Source organism: Pleurodeles waltl, chromosome 7 (assembly GCF_031143425.1).
Source record: "Pleurodeles waltl isolate 20211129_DDA chromosome 7, aPleWal1.hap1.20221129, whole genome shotgun sequence".
NCBI classification, from domain to species: Eukaryota; Metazoa; Chordata; class Amphibia; order Caudata; family Salamandridae; genus Pleurodeles; species Pleurodeles waltl.
In genome coordinates this window covers 945,594,816-945,619,871 of record NC_090446.1, presented here as the reverse complement: position 1 = coordinate 945,619,871, position 25,056 = coordinate 945,594,816, and the positions used below count along the sequence as shown (strand labels likewise).

At 48.3% G+C, this 25,056-nt stretch overlaps 1 protein-coding gene across 1 annotated transcript in view; it reads left to right on the top strand.

Moving 5' to 3' along the window:
• Window positions 1–25,056, top strand: part of DNAH17 (dynein axonemal heavy chain 17) — a 7,556,186-nt gene that overhangs the window by 6,701,359 nt on the left and 829,771 nt on the right. Inside the window, exon 45 of the mRNA XM_069201738.1 lies at window positions 2,880–3,044. Within this exon, the coding sequence (XP_069057839.1) occupies window positions 2,880–3,044 (165 nt within the window). The remainder of the gene's footprint in view (window positions 1–2,879; window positions 3,045–25,056) is intronic.

The following is a 25,056-nucleotide window of genomic DNA, read 5'->3' as shown; positions in this document are numbered from 1 at the left end:
CAACTCAGGGAACTGAGCATCGCAGGATTGAGTGCTGGGGACCTGGGCTACGCTGTGCATGAAGGATTTCTGTAAGAAGCACATAGAAGCCCTAGGAGCTGCAGAACACGCGGTGCACAGGAGTGCTGTCTGGCACGAGGAGGCAAGCAATTACCTCCACCAAATTTGGACAGCTGGACCTTTGGACAGTCCAGATCACTTCGGTCCACCACCTGTGTTCCAGGGATCATGCTCGTCGACAGGAGAGGAGCCCCAGAGTACCGGTTGTCATTGCAGAGAGTTGCCTGATGAAGCAGGGAAGTGACTCCGTCACTCCACGGGAGATTCCTTCGGTCCGTCTGGTGCAGAATGAAGACAGGAAGTCCTCAGAGAGTGCACAACCTGGAAACTATTGCAATTGCTGGCTGGAGCTGTAGTTGCAGGCTCACAGTAACCTTCCTGGATACTTTATTGCAGTTACAGCGGTCCTGGAGCAGTCTGCGGTTGATCCGACGGTTAGAAGCTGAAGCAGAGGATGCAGAGGAGTCCTGGTGGAGTCTTGCAAACCGAAACTGAGGAAACACCCGGAGGAGAGACCCTAAATAGCCCTGAGAGGGCGATTGGCTACCTAACCCGCTATGGACCTATCAGGAGGGGTCTCTGAAGTCACCGGTTGGCACTGGCCACTCATATGCTCCCAAGGGTCCCCACACCTTGGAAACCAAGATAACTAACGCCAGAGACACTCTGGAGGAGCTCTGGGCACCAACCCTGGGGTGGTGATGCTCAGGGGAGTGATGACTCCCCTTTCCTTTGCCCTCTATCGTGCCAGAACAGGTGATGGGGGTCCCTGAACCGGTGTAGACTGAATTATGCTAGGAGGGCACCATATGTGCCCTTCAAAGCACTTCCAGAGGCTCTAGGAGGAAACACCTCCTATGCCTGTAACACCCATTTCCAAAGGGAGAGGCTGTAACACACCTGTCCCAAAGGAACTGCATTGTTCTGCCTTCCTGGGATTGGGCTGCCCAAACCCCAGGAGGGCAGAAGCCTGTCTGTGAGGTGACAGCAGCTGGGGCTGCAGTGAAAACCTCAGAAGACTGGTATTGCAGTACTGGGGGCCCATGGTGCAGCCCCCAGGGTACGTGGAATTGGCTTTCAATACCAGGATCAGATTGGGGTTACAATTTCCAGTTCCTAGACACCTCACATGGGCATATTCGGAGTTACCACTGTGAAGCTACATATATGTATTGACCTATATGTAGTGCACACTTATAATGGCATCCCCGCACTCACGAAGTCCGGGAAAATAGGCCTGGACGACGTGAGGACACCTCTGCTAGTGCAGGGGTGCCCTCACACACAGGTACTATGCACCTAGCCTTCAGGTTCTGAAGGTTAGATATATAGGTAACTTATAAGTGACCTGGTGCAGTGAAAATGGCTGTAAAATAGTGCTTACGCTATTTCACTCAGGCAGCAATGGCAGTCCTGAAGAAGTGTTTGAATGAGCTCCTTATGGGTGGCAAAAGAAATGCTGCAGCCCATAGGGATCTCCTGGAACCCCAATGGCCTGGGTGCCTAGGTACCATATACTAGGGACTTATAAGGGGGTCCAGTATACCAATTTGGATTGGACTACTGGGTTGGTTACGAGTATGTAAGTAGAAATTTGGAATCAGAGAGAGCATAAGCACTGGAATTCTGGTTAGCAGGACTCCAGTGACACAGTGAAGCATACTGACAAAACAGTAAACATATTGGCATGTAGGCCACAACCTATGAGCAGTGGGGTCCTGGCTAGCAGGATCCCAGTGAGACAGTAAAAACACACTGACAAACATTGACAAGCAGGCAAAAAATGGGGTTAACCATGCTAGAAAGAGGCTACATTTCCCACACTTATCTGTAGTAAACAGTCTTTATGGCGGATACTCTGTCTACCTGCAGAAAACTCAGACTCGCCTACCTCCCCGTTTGAAGGCTGTGTTATAGGGAAAGGTGATGAGACTCCACTTTAAGATTTTGGTACTGTACTACTGTATCGCTGTCAGTCTGTCAGTCGCCTCGAAGGCTGGTGAAAAATGGTTGAAAACTGATGGTGTAAAGCAGTGATACTTGGCTTCAATTATGTCACCACCTGCCACTCTTGGTGTTGTTACAAGGCCAGTGCCCTCTACTAACGACATGAGCGACTTGATGTTTCCGGATCCATTCTGACACCTGGGATTGTTCGACAGGTGAGGAATCTGGAGGTAGATAGAGTATCCACCAGAAAGATCGTTACTGCAGATAAGTAACTTTTTCATCTTGTTAAAAATGCTCTGGTGTTCAGAGCATATGACTTCAATGGAGTACAGGGATTACAGGTACATAACAATTATCCGTTTAAGCCAAAATATGATACACTACGAACTGAAAGAATTGAACCAGAGGCAGTAATTTAGTAGTGACTGACCATGGTATTGTGAATGAGTGCTCTTTGGATAACTCAGCGAACATCTTCAATAGTTCATTTGAGCTTGTGATTGTGCATGTGACTGATTGAAGTATGTATATAGTATATACTATATGTTCTTATGTTTCTTTTTCTAATTTTTGTGGTGTGAAAAATTAGCAAACAATACATATATTTTTTTAAGTAACTATTATATTTGTGTTGGCTATGTAGAGGGCAGCTGTGATTAGCAGGATGCACCTGCTCTTAGGCTGCCACCTGCACTCATACTGCCAGATCCACCACTAGTGCTCTTATGTACAAAAATGGATTTGCTCAGCTTTGATACAGGATCCCTCCATTGATTATCACTTGAATGTATATTTTTTACCTAAAGTACAGATGTCTTAAAAATATAGAAGTACAGAAAGATTTCATCTGACATTTAACACATATCTAGGTGGATGACCTGAAAGCAAAACTGGCTATACAAGAGATAGAGTTAAAACAGAAGAATGAAGACGCAGACAAGCTCATCCATGTGGTTGGTGTTGAGACTGAAAAGGTCAGCAAAGAAAAGCAAATTGCAGATGAAGAAGAGAAGAAAGTTCAGGTCATTAACCTGGTAAGTTAATTCACTGTCATTTTCTCTGACCATCCTTTTTCCAAGAAGTCTGTCATGACTGACTTTTACACAAGTGCAGGACACAGGGCCCTACGAATTACATTCGATCATTGAAGTTGGAGTTAGCTTTCATATACCAACTGTAGGAAAATGGCCCTTGTTGCAGCTAGCCCCCTCCACTTTTTTGCCTGATATTGATGCTGACTTGTCTGAGAGTGTGCTGGGATCCTGCTAACCAGGCCCAAGCACCAGTGTTCTTTCCCTCAAAATGAACCATTGTTTCCACAACTGGCACACCTCTGGCATACAGATAAGTCCCTTGTAAAAGGTATCAGTGGTTCCAAAGGCCCTGCGACCACGGACGGTTTCTAAGGGCTGCAGCCTGTGTTGTGCCACCCTAAGGGACCCCTCACCTAACACTTGCACACTGCCACTGCAGAGTGTATGTGTTGGTGGGGAGAAAAAGTCAAAGTCAACATGGCATCCCCCTCAGGGTGCCATGGCTACGAAATACTGGCTGTGGCATAGGTAAGTCACCTCTCTAGCTGGCCTTACATCCCTAAGGCAGGGTGCACTATACCACAGGTGAGGGCATAGCTGCATGAGCAATATGCCCCTACAGTGTCTATGTCCATTCAGTATCTACGTCCATTCTTATACTTTGTAAGTGCAGTGTGGCCATATTAAGTATATGGTCTAGGAGTTTCCACTCCTCAGTGGTCCAAGACTCCACTTCCCAAGTAAACTGTAGTGCGATCCTTTAGGAAGCTTTCCTGTTGTGTGGTTGGTACCTATGGTACTTACACCTTAAACCAGGTCCAGGTATCCCCTCTTAGTGAAGTGTAGGCAGTGTCTAGAAGCCAGGCTCGCTAAAGGTAGCTGTGGATGAGCAGCCAAGGCTTATCTAGTTGATATACAAAGCTCATGCAATATCACTGTAGTCACACAGCAATTGCACACATGAAAGAAAACACTCAGTTGTACCAAGATAAAGGTACTTTATTTTTGGAACACATCACCATAAATGACTAGACAGGTGACCCACCCACCATTAGGAGGTAATACACTAAATATATACACTAGCAATCAGAAATAGGCATAGAAAAGGTTAGAAAGCAGTGCAAACAGTAATAACCAGTAGTGACCATAGGGGGAGCAAAAGCCATATACTAAAAAAATGGAATGCAAACAAGGTACCCCTTTAGGAGGCTGGCCTGGCTTATAGTGGGTACCTTGTGGTACTTACACCTTGTGCCAGGTCCGGTTATCCCTTATTAGTAGACTAGAGGTGTTTCTAGCACCTTAGGCTGTTAGAGGAAGCTATGGCAAAGCAGCTTAGGCTGAACTAGGAGACATGCAAAGCTCCTACTATACCACTTATATCATATAGCACAATATCATAAGAAAACACAATACTCAGAGTTACTAACAATAAAGCTACTTTATTTTAGTGACAATATGCCAATAGTATCTCAGAGGATACCCTCACTTAGGAGGTAAGTAATATACACAAATTATATGTACACAAACCAAAAATCAGGTAAGTAACAGTAAGAAAAGTAGTGCAAACAATGTAGAATAACAATAGGATGCAATAGGTAGACATAGGCCTAGGGGCAACACAAACCATATACTCCAAAAGTGGAATGTGAATCACGAATGGACCAAAGGCCTAAGGTAGGTTGTAGAGGGTCGCTGGAACTGTGAGAAAACAGTAAGGGTGTACAAAATACCGCACCACAAGACCCTGAAAAGTAGGAGTAAAGTAACCCTACTACCCCAGAAAGACAGTATAGTCGAGATAGGGGATTCTGCAAGAACCACAACTGCTACCAAAGCACTGAAGACGGATTCCTGGACCTGAGGACCTGTAAAGGAAGGGAACCAAGTCCAAGAGTCACGCAAGTGTCCATGGGGGGTCAGGAGCCCACTAAACCCCGGATGAAGGTGCAAAAGGGCTGCCTCCAGGTGGAAGTAGCCGAAGATTCTTCAACAACGGAAGGTGCCAGGAACTCCTCCTTTGGTCAGAATATGTCCCACGGCGTGCTGGAGGATGCAGCAGTGTTTCCACGCAGAAATACTGCAAAAAAGCCTTGCTAGCTGCAAGAGTTGCGGCTAAGGATTTTGGGTGCTGCTGGGGCCCAGGAAGGACCACGATGTCGCCCCTTGAAGGAGGAGACAGAGGGGGCGCTCAGCAACTCAGAGAGCCCCCACCAAAGCAGGCAGCACCCGCAGCAGTACCGGAACAGGCACTTAGAAGATCTGAGGACAGCAGTCGACTCAGAGTCACAATGGAGGGTCCTACGACGTTGGAGTCCAACTCAGCGAGTTGGGCAATGCAGGACGGAGTGCTGGGGACCCAGGCCAGGCTGTGCACAAAGGAATCTTGGGAGAAGTGCACAGAAGCCGGAGCAGCTGCAGATCACGCAGTACACAGGATTACTGTCTGGCGTGGGGAGGCAAATTTGGACAGAAGGGCCACTGGACTGTGGGAGACACTTGGACCCAGCTCCTGTGTTCCAGAGACCACGCTCGTCAAAATGAGAGGGGACCCAGAGTACCGGTGATGCAGAAGTTTGGTGCCTGCGTTGGCAGGGGGAAGATTCCGTCGACCCACAGGAGATTTCTTCTTGGCTTCCAGTGCAGGGTGAAGGTAGACAGCCCTCAGAGAATGCACCACCAGGAAACAGTTGAGAAAGCCGGAAGGATGAGGCGCTACAATGTTGCTGGCAGTCGTCTTGTGTAGGAGGCTGGCCTGGCTTATAGTGGGTACCTTGTGGTACTTACACCCTGTAGGAGGCTGGACTGGCTTGTAGTGAGTACCAAGGGGTACTTGCACCTTGCACCAGGCCCAGTTATCCCTTATTAGTGTATAGGGTGTCTAGCAGCTTAGGCTGATAGATAATGGTAGCTTAGCAGAGCAGCTTAGGCTGAACTAGGAGACGTGTGAAGCTACTACAGTACCACTTAGTGTCATATGCACAATATCATAAGAAAACACAATACACAGTTATACTAAAAATAAAGGTACTTTATTTTTATGACAATATGCCAAAGTATCTTAGAGTGTACCCTCAGTGAGAGGATAGGAAATATACACAAGATATATATACACAATAGCAAAAATATGCAGTATAGTCTTAGAAAACAGTGCAAACAATGTATAGTTACAATAGGATGCAATGGGGAAACATAGGGATAGGGGCAACACAAACCATATACTCCAAAAGTGGAATGCGAACCACGAATGGACCCCAAACCTATGTGACCTTGTAGAGGGTCGCTGGGACTATTAGAAAATAGTGAGAGTTAGAAAAATAACCCTCCCCAAGACCCTGAAAAGTGAGTGCAAAGTGCACTAAAGTTCCCCTAAGGACAAAAGAGTCGTGTTAGAGGAATAATGCAGGAAAGACACAAACCAGCAATGCAACAACTGTGGATTTCCAATCTAGGGTACCTGTGGAACAAGGGGACCAAGTCCAAAAGTCACAAGCAAGTCGGAGATGGGCAGATGCCCAGGAAATGCCAGCTGCGGGTGCAAAGAAGCTTCGACTGGACAGAAGAAGCTGAAGTTTCTGCAGGAACGAAAAGGGCTAGAGACTTCCCCTTTGGTGGACGGATTCCGCTCGCCTTGGAGAGTCGTGCAGAAGTATTTTCCCGCCGAAAGGACGCCAACAAGCCTTGCTACACGCAAATCGTGTGTTTGGCGTTTTTGGACGCTGCTGGGGCCCAGGAGGGACCAGGAGGTCGCAAATTGGACCTGAAGAGAGAGGGGACGTCGAGCAAAACAAAGAGCCCTCACTGAAGCAGGTAGCACCCGGAGAAAAGCCAGAAACAGGCACTACGAGGATGCGTGAAACAGTGCTCGCCGAAGTTGCACAAAGGAGTCCCACGTCGCCGGAGACTAACTTAGAAAGTCGTGCAAAGCAGGTTAGAGTGCCGTGGACCCAGGCTTGGTTGTGCACAAAGGATTTCCGCCGGAAGTGCACAGGGGCCAGAGTAGCTGCAAAGTCGCGGTTCCCAGCAATGCAGCCCAGCGAGGTGAGGCAAGGACTTACCTCCACCAAACTTGGGCTGAAGAGTCACTGGACTGTGGGGGTCATTTGGACAGCGTCGCTGGATTCGAGGGACCTCGCTCGTCGTGCTGAGAGGAGACCCAAGGGACCGGAAATGCAGCTTTTTGGTGCCTGCGGTTGCAGGGGGAAGATTCCGTCGACCCACGGGAGATTTCTTCGGAGCTTCTGGTGCAGAGAGGAGGCAGGCTACCCCCACAGCATGCACAAGCAGGAAAACAGTCGAGAAGGCGGCAGGATCAGCGTTACAGAGTTGCAGTAGTCGTCTTTGCTACTATGTTGCAGGTTTGCAGGCTTCCAGCGCGGTCAGCGGTCGTTTCCTTATCAGAAGGTGAAGAGGGAGATGCAGAGGAACTCGGCTGAGCTCATGCATTCGTTATCTAAAGTTTCCCCAGAGACAGAGACCCTAAATAGCCAGAAAAGAGGGTTTGGCTACCTAGGAGAGAGGAAAGGCTACTAACACCTGAAGGAGCCTATCAGCAGGAGTCTCTGACGTCACCTGGTGGCACTGGCCACTCAGAGCAGTCCAGTGTGCCAGCAGCACCTCTGTTTCCAAGATGTCAGAGGTCTGGAGCACACTGGAGGAGCTCTGGACACCTCCCAGGGGAGGTGCAGGTCAGGGGAGTGGTCACTCCCCTTTCCTTTGTCCAGTTTCGCGCCAGAGCAGGGGCTAAGGGGTCCCTGAACCGGTGTAGACTGGCTTATGCAGAATTGGGCACATCTGTGCCCAACAAAGCATTTCCAGAGGCTGGGGGAGGCTACTCCTCCCCTGCCTTCACACCATTTTCCAAAGGGAGAGGGTGTCACACCCTCTCTCAGAGGAAGTTCTTTGTTCTGCCATCCTGGGCCAGGCCTGGCTGGACCCCAGGAGGGCAGCTGCCTGTCTGAGGGGTTGGCAGCAGCAGCAGCTGCAGTGAAACCCCAGGAAGGGCAGTCTGGCAGTACCAGGGTCTGTGCTACAGACCACTGGGATCATGGAATTGTGCCAACTATGCCAGGATGGCATAGAGGGGGCAATTCCATGATCATAGACATGTTACATGGCCATATTCGGAGTTACCATTGTGAAGCTACATATAGGTAGTGACCTATATGTAGTGCACGCGTGTAATGGTGTCCCCGCACTCACAAAGTTCAGGGAATTGGCTCTGAACAATGGGGGGGCACCTTGGCTAGTGCCAGGGTGCCCTCACACTAAGTAACTTTGCACCCAACCTTTACAAGGTAAAGGTTAGACATATAGGTGACTTATAAGTTACTTAAGTGCAGTGTAAAATGGCTGTGAAATAACGTGGACGTTATTTCACTCAGGCTGCAGTGGCAGGCCTGTGTAAGAATTGTCAGAGCTCCCTATGGGTGGCAAAAGAAATGCTGCAGCCCATAGGGATCTCCTGGAACCCCAATACCCTGGGTACCTCAGTACCATATACTAGGGAATTATAAGGGTGTTCCAGTAAGCCAATGTAAATTGGTAAAAATGGTCACTAGCCTGTCAGTGACAATTTGAAAGTAATGAGAGAGCATAACCACTGAGGTTCTGGTTAGCAGAGCCTCAGTGAGACAGTTAGGCACCACACAGGGAACATATACATGCACACCTATGAGCACTGGGGCCCTGTGTGACAGGGTCCCAGTGACACATACATATAGGCCACAAACCTATGAGCACTGGGGTCCTGACCAGCAGGATCCCAGTGACACATAACAAACATACTGAAAACATAGTGTTTTCACTATGAGCACTGAGGCCTGGCTATCAGGATCCCAGTGAGACAGTGAAAACAGTGACAAACACCCTGACATACACTCACAAACAGGCCAAAAGTGGGGGTAACAAGGCTAGAAAGAGGCTACCTTCTCACACAACCCCCCCCCAAACGAAGGACAATAAGGCTAACCTTGGCCAGTTGAGACTTTATTGTCTAAGTGGTGATAAGTAGAGAGTAGCTCTGCTATAGACTGGTTACTCCCTTTATCATCCACTATATGGTTACTTCCCTGTGGGGATGTAAACCACCCTGTTTGAAGTTTTTTAGCTAAACAACAATGTGAAGATGTATTTTCAGAGTTTCTATCAGTAAGTTTTAGTTTAGAGCAGTGGGAATTATCCACTGAACCTATTTGTAATGATGGAAATGCCAGACAGGGATGCTGTCTCAGTAAAGCCATAGCTGGGCAAAAACTTTGTCCATTTGGCTGGAAGAGGGAACAGGGATGCTGTTTCTCTTGATTTGGAGCAGGGCAGGGATGCTGTCCTATGAGCTCCACACTAGGGCAGGGATGCTGTCCTAAGTGTTGTGAGGCAGTACAGGGTTTCTGCACTAAAGTTTCTCTGGGAGGGTTGGAGGGATGCTCCATGTTAACTAAAATGGTGCTCTTTTTGTCACCAATGTTAGTTATCCCACAGAGAGGTACTTCCACCTCAGGGAGTCCAGCTATGCCAGCTGATGATTCCATTGGAACAGGTGCCACCCCAGGAGAGGTTTCTCCCACCACAGGAATGGTATCCTGAATGGTAGGGTGGTTAGGGGATACTGTGATACCCTTTTTACCTGTTGATGGAGAGGGATCCTGAGTTTTCAGGCCTTCTCTCCTTTGCTTTTTCATTTCAGTAGAAATGAGAGGGAACAATTCCTCAGGGATGCCCAGCATGGCTGCATGGGCATAAAACTCTACATCAGCCCAACCTGAGGCCTCTAGGTCATTACCTAAGAGACAGTCTACAGGTAAGCTAGGTGATACCACCACCTGCTTAGGGCCAGTAACTCCACCCCAACTAAACTGAATTATAGCTAAGGGAAGAAACTTAGTGAAGTTATGGACATCAATAATCTTATACTGTTGTCCAATGATGTGTTGTTCAGGAGGCACTAGGTTTTCAGTCACCAAAGTGAAACTGGCACCTGTGTCCCTGTAGGCCAAGGCCTCAACACCATTTATTGAAACTGTCTGCCTGTACTTATCCATTGTAAGGGGACAAGCAGCCAGTGTGGCAAGGCCAATGCCGCTAGGTGTGACAGAAACTGTCTTGGGACTGATTACATCAGTTTCCACTATGGACCCATAAGTGAACCCAACTACACCCTTTGCTTGACTGTTGCCAGCAGTCCCACCACTAGTACCACTACTGCTAGGGGCACTAGAGCTTGATGTATTAGTGGTGGTAGGCTCAGGGGGTTTACCTGGACAGGACTTATCCCCTGGCCTATGGCCTCTATTTTTACACACAAAGCACCAAGGCTTTTTAATGTGTGCAGGTTGGGAAGAGGAGGAAGAATTTGTTTTATCCCCACCCTCTGAAGAGTGTTTAAGATTTGAAGTGGGATCTTTGGTTTTACCCTTATCCCCATGCTTATCTTGAGATTTTTCACCATCTTTCTTCTTATTGCCATCTTTGTCACCCCCTGTATGAACTTTTCTGTTCACCCTTGTTCTGACCCATTTGTCTGCCTTCTTTCCCAATTCTTGGGGAGAGGTCAGATCAGAGTCTACCAGGTACTGGTGCAACAAATCAGACACACAATTATTAAGTATATGCTCTCTCAGGATTGTGTTATACAGGCTTTCATAATCAGTAACTTTCCTGCCATGTAACCACCCCTCCAAGGCCTTCACTGCCTGGTCAATGAAATCAACCCAGTCTTGTGAAGACTCCTTTTTGGTCTCTCTGAACTTTATCCTGTGCTGTTCAGTGGTTAAGCCATAACCATCCAGGAGTGCATTCTTAAGAACTTGGAAATTATTGGCATCATTTTCTTTCACAGTAAGGAGCCTATCCCTACCTTTTCCACTAAATGATAGCCATAGGATAGCAGCCCACTGCTTTTGAGGGACATCCTGTACAGCACAGGCCCTCTCAAGTGCAGCAAACCACTTGTTAATGTCATCCCCCTCCTTATAAGGGGGAACTATCTTGTGCAGATTCCTGGAATCATGCTCTTTTGCAGGATGACTATGGGGAATACTGCTGCTGCCACCATGGGTATCTAAACCCAACTTCTGTCTTTCCTTCTCTAATTCTAAAGACTGTCTATCCAAATCCAGCTGTTGCTTCTTGAGCTTCAGTCTGGTTTGTTCCACTCTCAATCTATTGAGCTCCCTTTCTAACAATCTGTCATCAGGGTGGGTGGGAGGGACATTTCTAGATACAGAGGTATGATGGGAATGAACAGAAGGAGACCTGTCCCTTACAGAGGGCACCCTAACAGCTTGGCTACCAGTATAATGCGAGAGCACACCATCAGTATGGTGTGATTCAACCTCTGTACCAACTATGCTAGACTGTCTAGTAATGGGCAGGCTGAGAAGTTTCTTTCCTGAACCTTTTCCTGGGGGAGTCCCTGGATCAGATTGAGAACCATTAGCTACTTTTTCACCAGATTTGGCACTCATGGCCTTATCCTGTACTCTAAGCATATTAATTAACAGTTCTAAGGAAGGATTCTTCCCTACACTCAAACCTCTCTCTATGCAGAGACTCCTTGCTCCTTTCCAGCTAAGGTGATCATATGCAAGTTTGGACAGTTCAACATTTTTGCCTGTGCCAGACATTTTTTAGAGAGAGTTAAAGTGATAGAAAAAGAGAAAAAAGTTTTCAGAACTTTTTGGAAAGACAGAAAAAAACTTTTTAAACTTTTAAGAACTTTTTGAAAGTTTAGGAGTACTTTTCAGCACTTAGAAAAGAGTGAAAAGAGGAAATGCAAAACTTTTTGGCTATGTGTATATACACTGACCTTGTTTTGTATATTTTTCTCTTATGAAAAGTACAATGACAAGAGTGGTAAGTAGTCTCAAGCACTTATCCCACCACTGCACAACCAATGTAGGAGGCTGGACTGGCTTGTAGTGAGTACCAAGGGTTACTTGCACCTTGCACCAGGCCCAGTTATCCCTTATTAGTGTATAGGGTGTCTAGCAGCTTAGGCTGATAGATAATGGTAGCTTAGCAGAGCAGCTTAGGCTGAACTAGGAGACGTGTGAAGCTACTACAGTACCACTTAGTGTCATATGCACAATATCATAAGAAAACACAATACACAGTTATACTAAAAATAAAGGTACTTTATTTTTATGACAATATGCCAAAGTATCTTAGAGTGTACCCTCAGTGAGAGGATAGGAAATATACACAAGATATATATACACAATAGCAAAAATATGCAGTATAGTCTTAGAAAACAGTGCAAACAATGTATAGTTACAATAGGATGCAATGGGGAAACATAGGGATAGGGGCAACACAAACCATATACTCCAAAAGTGGAATGCGAACCACGAATGGACCCCAAACCTATGTGACCTTGTAGAGGGTCGCTGGGACTATTAGAAAATAGTGAGAGTTAGAAAAATAACCCTCCCCAAGACCCTGAAAAGTGAGTGCAAAGTGCACTAAAGTTCCCCTAAGGACAAAAGAGTCGTGTTAGAGGAATAATGCAGGAAAGACACAAACCAGCAATGCAACAACTGTGGATTTCCAATCTAGGGTACCTGTGGAACAAGGGGACCAAGTCCAAAAGTCACAAGCAAGTCGGAGATGGGCAGATGCCCAGGAAATGCCAGCTGCGGGTGCAAAGAAGCTTCAACTGGACAGAAGAAGCTGAGGTTTCTGCAGGAACGAAAAGGGCTAGAGACTTCCCCTTTGGTGCACGGATCCCTCTCGCCTTGGAGAGTCGTGCAGAAGTGTTTTCCCGCCGAAAGGACGCCAACAAGCCTTGCTACACGCAAATTGTGTGTTTGGCGTTTTTGGACGCTGCTGGGGCCCAGGAGGGACCAGGAGATCGCAAATTGGACCTGAAGAGAGAGGGGACGTCGAGCAAGACAAAGAGCCCTCACTGAAGCAGGTAGCACCCGGAGAAAAGCCAGAAACAGGCACTACGAGGATGCGTGAAACGGTGCTCACCGAAGTTGCACAAAGGAGTCCCACGTTGCCGGAGACTAACTTAGAAAGTCGTGCAATGCAGGTTAGAGTGCCGTGGACCCAGGCTTGGCTGTACACAAAGGATTTCCGCTGGAAGTGCACAGGGGCCGGAGTAGCTGCAAAGTCGCGGTCCCCAGCAATGCAGCCCAGCGAGGTGAGGCAAGGACTTACCTCCACCAAACTTGGGCTGAAGAGTCACTGGACTGTGGGGGTCACTTGGACAGTGTCGCTGGATTCGAGGGACCTCGCTCGTCGTGCTGAGAGGAGACCCAAGGGACCGGAAATGCAGCTTTTTGGTGCCTGCGGTTGCAGGGGGAAGATTCCGTCGACCCACGGGAGATTTCTTCGGAGCTTCTGGTGCAGAGAGGAGGCAGGCTACCCCCACAGCATGCACAAGCAGGAAAACAGTCGAGAAGGCGGCAGGATCAGCGTTACAGAGTTGCAGTAGTCGTCTTTGCTACTATGTTGCAGGTTTGCAGGCTTCCAGCGCGGTCAGCGGTTGTTTCCTTATCAGAAGGTGAAGAGGGAGATGCAGAGGAACTCGGCTGAGCTCATGCATTCGTTATCTAAAGTTTCCCCAGAGACAGAGACCCTAAATAGCCAGAAAAGAGGGTTTGGCTACCTAGGAGAGAGTAAAGGCTACTAACACCTGAAGGAGCCTATCAGCAGGAGTCTCTGACGTCACCTGGTGGCACTGGCCACTCAGAGCAGTCCAGTGTGCCAGCAGCACCTCTGTTTCCAAGATGGCAGAGGTCTGGAGCACACTGGAGGAGCTCTGGACACCTCCCAGGGGAGGTGCAGGTCAGGGGAGTGGTCACTCCCCTTTCCTTTGTCCAGTTTCGCGCCAGAGCAGGGGCTAAGGGGTCCCTGAACCGGTGTAGACTGGCTTATGCAGAATTGGGCACATCTGTGCCCAACAAAGCATTTCCAGAGGCTGGGGGAGGCTACTCCTCCCCTGCCTTCACACCATTTTCCAAAGGGAGAGGGTGTCACACCCTCTCTCAGAGGAAGTTCTTTGTTCTGCCATCCTGGGCCAGGCCTGGCTGGACCCCAGGAGGGCAGCTGCCTGTCTGAGGGGTTGGCAGCAGCAGCAGCTGCAGTGAAACCCCAGGAAGGGCAGTCTGGCAGTACCAGGGTCTGTGCTACAGACCACTGGGATCATGGAATTGTGCCAACTATGCCAGGATGGCATAGAGGGGGCAATTCCATGATCATAGACATGTTACATGGCCATATTCTGAGTTACCATTGTGAAGCTACATATAGGTAGTGACCTATATGTAGTGCACGTGTGTAATGGTGTCCCCGCACTCACAAAGTTCAGGGAATTGGCTCTGAACAATGGGGGGGCACCTTGGCTAGTGCCAGGGTGCCCTCACACTAAGTAACTTTGCACCCAACCTTTACCAGGTAAAGGTTAGACATATAGGTGACTTATAAGTTACTTAAGTGCAGTGTAAAATGGCTGTGAAATAACGTGGACGTTATTTCACTCAGGCTGCAGTGGCAGGCCTGTGTAAGAATTGTCAGAGCTCCCTATGGGTGGCAAAAGAAATGCTGCAGCCCATAGGGATCTCCTGGAACCCCAATACCCTGGGTACCTCAGTACCATATACTAGGGAATTATAAGGGTGTTCCAGTAAGCCAATGTAAATTGGTAAAAATGGTCACTAGCCTGTCAGTGACAATTTGAAAGTAATGAGAGAGCATAACCACTGAGGTTCTGGTTAGCAGAGCCTCAGTGAGACAGTTAGGCACCACACAGGGAACATATACATGCACACCTATGAGCACTGGGGCCCTGTTTGACAGGGTCCCAGTGACACATACATATAGGCCACAAACCTATGAGCACTGGGGTCCTGACCAGCAGGATCCCAGTGACACATAACAAACATACTGAAAACATAGTGTTTTCACTATGAGCACTGAGGCCTGGCTATCAGGATCCCAGTGAGACAGTGAAAACAGTGACAAACACCCTGACATACACTCACAAACAGGCCAAAAGTGGGGGTAACAAGGCTAGAAAGAGGCTACCTTCTCACACACCCTGTGCCAGGTCCAGTTATCCCTTATTAGTAGAATATAGGTGTTTCTAGCAGCTTAGGCTGATAGAAGGTAGCTATGGCAAAGCAGCTAAGGATGAGCTAGGAGACATGCAAAGCTTCTATTATACCACTTACATCATTTAGCACAGTATCACAAGAAAACACAATACTCAGAGTTACTAAAAATAAAGGTACTTTATTTTAGTGACAATATGTCAAAAGTATCTCAGAGAATACCCTTAGGAGGTAAGTAATATACACAAGTTATATGTACACAAACCCAAAACAGGTACGTAACAGTAAGAAAAGTAGTGCAAACAATGTAGAATCACAATAGGATGCAATAGGTAGACATAGGTCTAGGGGAAACACAAACTATATACTCCAAAAGTGGAATTCGAATCACAAAAGGACCCCAGACCTATGGGAGGCTGTAGAGGGCCGCTGGGACTGTAAGAAAATAGCCAGGGTGTCCAATATACCCGACCCCAAGACCCTGAAAAGTAGGAGTAAAGTTACCCTACTACATCAGAAAGACAGAATAGTCGTGATAGGGGGATTCTGCAAGAACCACAAGCACTGGCAAAACACTGAAGACGGATTACTGGACGTGAGGACCTGTAAAGTAAGGGGACCAAGTCCAAGAGTCACAATAGTGTCCATGGGGGGCAAGAGCCCAGAAAACCCCGGATGAAGGTGCAAAAGGGCTGCCTCCGGGTGGAAGAAGCCAAAGATTCTGCAACAACAAAAAGGGCTAGGAACTTCTCCTTTGGATGGAAGATGTCCCACGGCGTGCTGGATGTTGCAGAAGTGTTTCCAGGCAGAAATAGCGCAAACAATTCTTGCTAGCTGCAAGAGTCACAATTGAGGATTTTGGATGCTGCTGGGGACCAGGAAGGACCAGGGTGTCGCCCCTTGGAGGAGGAGATGGGGGGGGCGCTCAGCAACTCAGAGAGCCCCCGCAGAAGCAGGCAGCACCCGCAGAAGTACCGGAACAGGCACTTAGAAGATCTGTGAACTCGGAGTCCAACTCAGTGGGTTGAGCACTGCAGGACGGAGTGCTGGAGACCCAGGCTAGGCTGTGCACAAAGGAATCCTTTGAAAAGTGCACAGAAGCCAGAGCAGCTGCAAATCACGCAGTACACAGGTTTGCTGTCTGGCGTGGGAAGGCAAGGACTTACCTCCACCAACTTTGGACAGAAGGGCCACTGGACTGTGGGAGACACTTGGACCCAGCTCCTGTGTTCCAGGGACCACGCTCGTCAGGATGAGAGAGGACACAGAGGACCGGCGATGCAGAAGTTTGGTGCCTGCATTTGCAGGGGGAAGATTCCTTCGACCCACGGGAGATTTCTTCTTGTCTCCCAGTGCAGGGTAAAAGGAGACAGCCCTCAGAGCATGCACCACCAGGAAACAGTCCAGAAAGCCGACAGGATGAGGCACTACAATGTTGCTGTTAGTCGTCTTGCTACTTTGTTGCGGTTTTGCAGGCGTCCTGGAGCAGTCAGCAGTCGATCCTTGGCAGAAGTCGAAGAGGAAAGTGTAGAGGAACTCTGGTGAGCTCTTGCATTCATTATCTGAGGAATAGCCCAGAGGAGAGACCCTAAGTAGCCAGAAAAGGAGATTTTGCTACCAAGAAAGGAGTTTTGGCTACCAAGGGATGTAAGCACCTATCAGGAGGGGTCTCTGTAGGAAAGTACCACCTTGCCTGGCATGTTACCCCCATATTTCACTGTATATATGTTGTTTTAGTGTATGTGTCACTGGGACCCTACCAGCCAGGGCCCCAGTGCTCATAAGTGTGCCCTGTATGTGTTCCCTGTGTGATAAATAACTGTCTCACTGAGGCTCTGCTAACCAGAACCTCAGTGGTTATGCTCTCTCTGCTTTCTAAATTGTCACTAACAGGCTAGTGACCAATTTCACCAATTCACATTGGCATACTGGAACACCCTTATAATTCCCTAGTATATGGTACTGAGGTACCCAGGGTATTGGGGTTTCAGGAGATCCCTATGGGCTGCAGCATTTCTTTTGTCACCCATAGGGAGCTCTGACAATTCTTACACAGGCCTGCCACTGCAGCCTGCGTGAAATAACGTCCACATTATTTCACAGCCATTTACCACTGCACTTAAGTAACTTATAAGTCACCTATATGTCTAACCTTCACCTGGTGAAGGTTGGGTGCTAAGTTACTTAGTGTGTGGGCACCCTGGCACTAGCCAGGGTGCCCCCACATCGTTCAGAGCAAATTCCCCGGACCTTGTGAGTGCGGGGACACCATTACACGCTTGCACTATACATAGGTCACTACCTATGTATAGCGTCACAATGGTAACTCCGAACATGGCCATGTAACATGTCTAAGATCATGGAATTGTCACCCAAATGCCATTCTGGCATTGGGGAGACAATTCCATGATCCCCCGAGTCTCTAGCACAGACACGGGTACTGCCAAACTGCCTTTCCCAGGGTTTCACTGCAGCTGCTGCCAACCCCTCAGACAGGTTTCTGCCCTCCTGGGGTCCAGCCAGGCTTGGCCAAGGAAGGCAGAACAAAGGACCTCCTCAGAGAGAGGGTGTTACACCCTCTCCCCTTGGAAAAAGGTGTCAGGGCTGGGAAGGAGTAGCCTCCCCCAGCCTCTGGAAATGCTTTGATGGGCACAGATGGTGCCCATCTCTGCATAAGCCAGTCTACACGGGTTCAGGGATCCCCCAGCCCTGCTCTGGCGCGAAACTGGACAAAGGAAAGGGGAGTGACCACTCCCCTGACCTGCACCTCCCAGGGGAGGTGCCCAGAGCTCCTCCAGTGTGCTCCAGACCTCTGCCATCTTGGAAACAGAGGTGTTGCTGGCACACTGGACTGCTCTGAGTGGCCAGTGCCATCAGGTGACGTCAGAGACTCCTCCTGATAGGCTCTTACCTGTGTTGCTAGCCTATCCTCCTTCCTAGGTAGCCAAACCTCCTTTTCTGGCTATTTAGGGTCTCTGCTTTGGGGAATTCTTCAGATACCGAATGCAAGAGCTTATCAGAGTTCCTCTGCATCTCTCTCTTCACCGTCTGCCAAATGATCGACCGCTGACTGCTCAGGACCCCTGCAAAACCGCAACAAAGTAGCAAAGACGACTACTGCAACCTTGTATCGCTTATCCTGCCGCCTTCTCGACTGTTTCCTGGTGGTGCATGCTCTGGGGGCAGCCTGCCTCCTTTCTGCACCAGGAGCTCTGAAGAAATCTCCCGTGGGTGAATCTGCCCACTGCAACCGCAGGCAACAAAAGACTGCATCACCGGTCCTCTGGGTCCCCTCTCAGCATGACGAGCGTGGTACCTGGAACTCAGCAACTCTGTCCAAGTGACTCCCACAGTCCAGTGACTCTTCAGTCCAAGTTTGGTGGAGGTAAGTCCTTGCCTCCCCACGCTAGACTGCATGCTGGGTACCGCGTGATTTGCAGCTGCTCCGGCTCCTGTGCACTCTTCCAGGATTTCCTTTGTGCACAGCCAAGCCTGGGTCCCCGACACTCTAATCTGCAGTGCACACCTTCTGAGTTGTCCTCCGGCGTCGTGGGACTCCCTTTTGTGACTTCGGGTGGACTCCGGTTCACACCTCTTCTAAGTGCCTGTTCTGGTACTTCTGCTGGTGCTGCCTGCTTCTGTGAGGGCTCCCTGACTTGCTGGGCGACCCCTCTCTCTCCTCATCCAAGTGGCAACATCCTGGTACCTCCTGGGCCACAGCAGCATCCAAGAACCCTAACCGCGACCCTTGCATTTAGCAAGGATTGTTTGCGGTCTTTCTGCATGGGAACACCTCTGCAAGCTTCTTCAGGACGTGGGACATCCATCCTCCAAAGGGAAAGTTCCTAGTCCTCTTCGTTCTTGCAGAAACCAAAGCTTCTTCCATCCGGTGGCAGCTTCTTTGCACCCTCAGCTGGCATTTCCTGGGCATCTGCCCACTCTCAACATTGTCGCGACTCTTGGACTTGGTCCCCTTGTTTCACAGGTACTCAGGTCCGGAAATCCACTGTTGTTGCTTTGCTGGTCTTGGTCTTCCTTGCAGAAACCCCCTATCACGACTTCTGTGCTCTCTGGGTGTTATAGGTGCACTTTACACCTACTTTTCAGGGTCTTGGGGTGGGCTATTTTTCTAACCCTCACTGTTTTCTTACAGTCCTAGCGACCCTCTACAATCTCACATAGGTTTGGGGTCCATTCCACTTTTGGAGTATATGGTTTGTGTTGCCCCTATACCTATTGTAGGAAAGGACCATCTTGCCTGGCATGTTACCCCCATTTTTCACTGTATATATGTTGTTTTAGTTGTATGTGTCACTGGGACCCTGGTAACCCAGGGCCCCAGTGCTCATAAGTGTGCCTGAATGTGTTACCTGTGTAGTGACTAACTGTCTCACTGAGGCTCTGCTAATCAGAACCTCAGTGGTTATGCTCTCTCATTTCTTTCCAAATTGTCACTAACACGCTAGTGACCATTTTTACCAATTTACATTGGCTTACTGGAACAACCTTATAATTCCCTAGTATATGGTACTGAGGTACCCAGGGTATTGGGGTTCCAGGAGATCCCTATGGGCTGCAGCATTTCTTTTGCCACCCATAGGGAGCTCTGACAATTCTTACACAGGCCTGCCACTGCAGCCTGAGTGAAATAACGTCCACGTTATTTCACAGCCATTTTTCACTGCACTTAAGTAATTTATAAGTCATCTATATGTCTAACCTTTACCTGGTAAAGGTTAGGTGCAAAGTTACTTAGTGTGAGGGTACCCTGGCACTAGCCAAGGTGCCCCCACATTGTTCAGGGCCAATTCCCCGGACTACACGCGTGCACTACATATAGGTCACTACCTATATGTAGCTTCACAATGGTAACTCAGAATATGGCCATGTAACATGTCTATGATCATGGAATTGCCCCCTCTATGCCATACTGGCATAGGTGGAACAATCCCATGATCCCAGTGGTCTGTAGCACAGACCCTGGTACTGCCAAACTGCCCTTCCTGGGGTTTCACTGCAGCTGCTGCTGCTGCCAACCCCTCAGACAGGCATCTGCCCTCCTGGGGTCCAGCCAGGCCTGGCCCAGGATGGCAGAACAAAGAACTTCCTCTGAGAGAGGGTGTGACACCCTCTCCCTTTGGAAAATGGTGTGAAGGCAGGGGAGGAGTAGCCTCCCCCAGCCTCTGGAAATGCTTTGTTGGGCACAGATGTGCCCAATTCTGCATAAGCCAGTCTACACCGGTTCAGGGGACCCTTTAGCCCTGCTCTGGCGCGAAACTGGACAAAGGAAAGGGGAGTGACCACTCCCCTGACCTGCACCTCCCCTGGGAGGTGTCCAGAGCTCCTCCAGTGTGCTCCAGACCTCAGCCATCTCGGAAACAGAGGTGCTGCTGGCACACTGGACTGCTCTGAGTGGCCAGTGCCACCAGGTGACGTCAGAGACTCCTTCTGATAGGCTCCTTCAGGTGTTGCTAGCCTATCCTCTCTCCTAGGTAGCCAAACCCTCTTTTCTGGCTATTTAGGGTCTCTGTCTCTGGGGAAACTTTAGATAACGAATGCAAGAGCTCATCCGAGTTCCTCTGCATCTCTCTCTTCACCTTCTGCCAAGGAATCGACAGCTGACCGCGCTGGAAGCCTGCAAAACTGCAACATAGTAGCAAAGACGACTACTGCAACTCTGCAACGCTGATCCTGCCGCCTTCTCGACTGTTTTCCTGGTGGTGCATGCTGTGGGGGTAGTCTGCCTCCTCTCTGCACTAGAAGCTCCGAAGAAATCTCCCGTGGGTCGACGGAATCTTCCCCCTGCAACCGCAGGCACCAAAAAGCTGCATTACCGGTCCCTTGGGTCTCCTCTCAGCACGACGAGCGAGGTCCCTCGAATCCAGCAACTCTGTCCAAGTGGCCCCCACAGTCCAGTGACTCTTCAGTCCAAGTTTGGTGGAGGTAAGTCCTTGCCTCACCTCGCTAGACTGCATTGCTGGGAACCGCGTCTTTTGCAGCTACTCCGGCCTCCGTGCACTTCCGGCGGAAATCCTTTGTGCACAGTCCAGCCTGGGTCCACGGCACTCTAACCTGCATTGCACGACCTCCTAAGTTGTTCTCCGGCGACGTGGGACTTCTTTGTGCGACTTTGGGTGAGCACTGTTTCACGCATCCTTGTAGTGCCTGTTTCTGGCACTTCTCCGGGTTCTACCTGCTGCTAAGAGGGCTCCTTGTCTTGCTCGACGTCCCCTCTACCTCCTGGTCCAATTTGCGACCTCCTGGTCCCTCCTGGGCCACAGCAGCATCCAAAAACATTTATCGCACGATTTGCAGCTAGCAAGGCTTGTTGGCGGTCATTCGGCGGGAAAACACTTTCTGCACGACTCTACAAGGCGTGTTGGATCCGTCCTCCAAAGGAGAAGTCTCTAGCCCTTTGCGTTCCTGCAGAAACCGCAGCTTCTTCTGTCCAGTAGAAGCTTCTTTGCACCCGCAGCTGGCATTTCCTGGGCATCTGCCCATCTCCGACTTGCTTGTGACTTTTGGACTTGGTCCCCTTGTTCCACAGGTACCCTAGATTGGAAATCCACAGTTGTTGCATTGTTGGTTTGTGTCTTTCCTGCATTATTCCTCTAACACGACTTCTTTGTCCTTAGGGGAACTTTAGTGCACTTTGCACTCACTTTTCAGGGTCTTGGGGAGGGTTATTTTTCTAACTCTCACTATTTTCTAATAGTCCCAGCGACCCTCTACAAGGTCACATAGATTTGGGGTCCATTCGTGGTTCGCATTCCACTTTTGGAGTATATGGTTTGTGTTGCCCCTATCCCTATGTTTCCCCATTGCATCCTATTGTAACTATACATTGTTTGCACTGTTTTCTAAGACTATACTGCATATTTTTGCTATTGTGTATATATATCTTGTGTATATTTCCTATCCTCTCACTGAGGGTACACTCTAAGATACTTTGGCATATTGTCATAAAAATAAAGTACCTTTATTTTTAGAATAACTGTGTATTGTGTTTTCTTATGATATTGTGAATATGACACTAAGTGGTACTGTAGTAGCTTCACACGTCTCCTAGTTCAGCCTAAGCTGCTCTGCTAAGCTACCATTATCTATCAGCCTAAGCTGCTAGACACCCTATACACTAATAAGGGATAACTGGGCCTGGTGCAAGGTGCAAGTACCCCTTGGTACTCACTACAAGCCAGTCCAGCCTCCTACACCTATGTGCTCCTATTGCAATCTACTGTAACTTTACACTGCTTGCATTACTTCCTTTTGCTATTACTGCATATTTTTGGTATTGTGTACATATATCTTGTGTATTTGGCATCCTCATACTGAGGGTACTCACTGAGATACTTTTGGCATATTGTCATAAAAATAAAGTACCTTTATTTTTAGTATATCTGTGTATTGTGTTTTCTTATGATATTGTGCATATGACACCAGTGGTATAGTAAGAGCTTTGCATGTCTCCTAGTTCAGCCTAAGCTGCTCTGCTATAGCTACCTTCTATCAGCCTAAACTGCTAGAAACACCTCTTCTACACTAATAAGGGATAACTGGACCTGGTACAGAGTGTAAGTACCCCTTGGTACCCACTACAAGCCAGGCCAGCCTCCTACATTGGTTGTGCAGCGGTGGGATAAGTACTTGCAACTAGTTACCACTTTGTCATTTTGCACTTTTCATAAGAGAATAATATACAAAACAAGTTCAGTGTATGTACACCTAACCAAAATGTTTTGCTTTTCTTCTCTTACACTATCTGCTAAGTGCTGAAAAGTACTCAAAAAGTTGAAAAAGTTTTTTTCTGTTCTTTAAAAAGTCCTGAAACTTTTTCTCTCTTTTATCTGTCTTTAAACCTTTTTCTATCATGTCTGGTGTAGGAACTCCTCTTAATTTGGTCAATACAACTTATGACCACCTTAACTTTAAGAGCCTAAGGAGTCTCTGCATTGATAGAGGATTAGTGGTAGGAAAGAACCCTTCTAGAGATTTTCTGTCTAATATGCTTTTTGAGAATGAAAAGGCCCTGGGTGGCACCTCATCTGAAAAGTTGATAGATAGCTCACACTCTGACACAGGGGAGCCCCTTGAGGGAGTGTTGCAGGGTTCCCTTCCTAATCTGCCCCTTAGCAGACCACCTAGCAATGCTGGTAGTAATAGAAGCTCCCATCACAGTAGGGATGTTTTTGTTCCTGGAGGCCAGGTTGTTAGGGTGCCAACTGTTAGGGACAGGTCTCTCTCTGCTCATTCAAATCTTTCTTCTGTGTCAAAACATTCCCAACCCACCCACCCTGATGACAAAATGTTAGAAAGGGAACTTAATAAGTTGAGAGTGGAAGAGACCAGGCTGAAGCTTAAACAGCAACAGCTGGCGCTAGACAGGGAATCCCTAGACTTAGAAAAAGAGAGACAGAGGTTGGGGTTTGGACCCCATGGTGGCAGCAGCAGTATTCCTGATAGCAATCCTGTGAGAGAGCATGATTCCAGGAATCTGCACAAGATTGTTCCCCCTTACAAGGAGGGGGATGACATTAACAAGTGGTTTGCTGCACTTGAGAGGGCCTGTATGGTACAGGGGGTCCCTCAAAGGCAGTGGGCTGCTATCCTATGGCTATATTTCAGTGGAAAGGGTAGGGATAGGCTCCTTACTGTGAAGGAAAGTGATGCCAATAATATTACAGTTTTGAAGAATGCACTCCTGGATGGATTTGGCTTAACCACTGAAAATTACAGGATTAAGTTCAGAGAAACCAGAAAAGAGTCCTCTCAAGACTGGGTAGAATTTGTTGACTGTTCAGTGAAGGCCTTGGAGGGGTGGTTACATGGCAGTAAAGTTTCTGACTATGAAAGCCTGTACAATCTAATCCTGAGAGAGCATATTCTGAATAACTGTGTGTCTGATTTGTTACACCAATATCTAGTGGACTTAGATCTGACCTCTCCCCAAGAATTGGGAAAGAAGGCAGACAAATGAGTCAGAACAAGAAAAGTTCATATGGGGGTGACAAGGATGGCAAGAAGAAGGATGGTAAGTCTTCAGACAAGGGTGGGGACAAATCTAAAAATGAGTCTTCATCAGGCCCACAAAAACACTCTTGTGGGGGTGGTGGGTCCAAATCCTCTTCTAATCAAGTAAAGAAACCATGGTGCTATTTATGTAAAGTAAAAGGCCATTGGACAACTGATGCCAGTTGTCCAAAGAAAAGCACCAAGCCTCCCACTACCACAACCCCTACTGCAACCTCTAGTGCCCCTAGTAATAGCAGTGGTGGTGGGAGCAAACCTACTAATAGCCAATCCAAGGGAGTAGCTGGGCTCACTTTTGGTAATTTAGTTGGGGTTGGTCTTGTTAGGGAGACAACAGAGGCTGTGCTAGTCTGTGAAGGTGCCATTGATTTGGCCACCTTGGTTGCTTGTCCCCTTAATATGGATAAGTACAAGCAACTTCCCCTTATCAATGGTGTTGAGGTTCTGGCCTACAGGGACACAGGTGCCAGTGTTGCCATGGTAATAGAGAAACTGGTACACCCTGAACAACACCTACTTGGTCACCAGTACCAAGTAACCGATGCTCATAACAACACTCTTAGCCACCCCATGGCTGTTGTGAATCTCAACTGGGGGGGGGGGTTACTGGTCCAAAGAAAGTTGTGGTTGTCTCAGATTTACCTGTAGACTGTCTACTAGGGAACAATTTAGAGACATCAGCTTGGGCAGAAGTGGTGTTGGAGTTTCATGCAGCAATGCTGGGCATTCCTGGGCATATTTTTGCTTTGAGAAGGGCTCAAGCCAAAAAGCAAAAAGGACAGGGTAACTTGGATCCTGGAACAATGGACCAAGTGCTCACTAAAGCTAGGGTTAGTAAGGGTAAATCCCTACCCACTATCCCTCCCTCTACAGATGATTCTACTTCTGAGGAAGAAGAATTTCCCCCCTGTGCAGAACCTTCACCG